Here is a 1258-nt window from a genome sequence, read left to right on the forward strand (position 1 = left end):
TCCCTCTGGGATAAACTCATTAAAACACTCCTGTCTTGGCCCCAGGAAAGACTTCTCCATCCTGATTTTCTCCCCTTCTCCTCTTGGTTTGTCAACCATTCCACAGCACATTTATAATGTTATCAAAGCTCCAGGGAGCTCATCACTCACAGTGCCCAACCTGCCTCTCATCACTCATGGAAATGCAGGGAAATGCTGAGGAGAAAGGAGGAGACAAGGCAAAGCTGAAGATCTTTGCTGTGAACAGCAGAGCAGAGGGATGTCATCTCCTTCCTCCCTTTTCCCTGCATACAGCAAATGTCCAGGGTCAGTTTATGGGTATTTACAGAAACCAAGCCTCATGTGACTCAGTTTGTTTCTCTTTCAACCACTTCCCTTTATCAGGAAGGCAAAGTTATGTTTATGAAACAAACCCCATGTGACAAACCCCAGAGGCAGGAGAGAGAGCAAAGCACAGAGCCAAGCAGGGACAGTCTGAGAGCACCAGCCCAGAGGGACAGCTCTGTGGGGACATGGGAGAACACCACCCACGTGGTGATAGAGCAACCAGCACTGACCTGAGAGCAGTGCCTGCAGGTTCCGCATGGGGAAGCAGCTGCTGACGCCGAAGATGCTGCTGCTGAAGATGGTCGAGGCACTGCTGACGACAGCCACACAGGCAATGGTGAGGGCAAAGAACGCAGTGGTCCAGGCAGAGGTGTCCACCTTCACCAGCACCGTGATCACCAGGAACACAGCCAGCATGACAAACAGCGAGGAGAGGATCCGGACACTGGCAGGAACCCTGGGGACAAGGGAAGGAGACACCTGGGTTTAACACTACAATGTGAAGGCATGACATGGAGGACAACTCCTCTGCTGCCAGAAGGAGCAAAGAGAATAGACAGAGGTGGGGGGAGATGAGGAATAAAAAGCCAGGGAGCCGGTCTGGCAGCTGGAGGCTAAGCACCTAAATACGTGCCTGCAGACCTGCAAGAGTTTGATCTGGGATAAGGAAAGGAACAAGTGAAGGCATGAGGCTGTTTTAGGTTTAAGCTACGCTTGCAATAAGGCACAGATGGTCCATTTCGTAACCCAGTTCAGAGGCTGCTAAGACCAGGACAAGGTGTTGCTCCAGCCTGGATGAGCTTGGCTTTTGTCAGCTCATCCCCAGCTGACAACAAGAGCATTTTCAAGAGGAAAGACTGTTTCCAAGCAATTAACCAAGGAATTCAAGGTGCTTCCCCCTGCTTCACCTCAGCCAGCTGCAACTCGGGCG

At 51.6% G+C, this 1258-nt stretch overlaps 1 protein-coding gene across 1 annotated transcript in view; it reads right to left on the bottom strand.

Annotated features, from left to right (window-relative positions):
* Positions 1-807, bottom strand: part of LOC103810846 (equilibrative nucleoside transporter 3-like) — a gene marked incomplete at its 5' end in the record, with an annotated part of 2634 nt that extends 1827 nt beyond the window's left edge. The window contains 1 exon segment of the mRNA XM_009083769.1: positions 558-807. Within this exon segment, the coding sequence (XP_009082017.1) occupies positions 558-807 (250 nt within the window).
* Between the last annotated feature and the right edge of the window lie 451 nt (positions 808-1258).

The sequence above is a fragment of the Acanthisitta chloris genome, unplaced genomic scaffold (assembly GCF_000695815.1).
Source record: "Acanthisitta chloris isolate BGI_N310 unplaced genomic scaffold, ASM69581v1 scaffold41561, whole genome shotgun sequence".
In the NCBI taxonomy this organism is placed as follows: Eukaryota; Metazoa; Chordata; class Aves; order Passeriformes; family Acanthisittidae; genus Acanthisitta; species Acanthisitta chloris.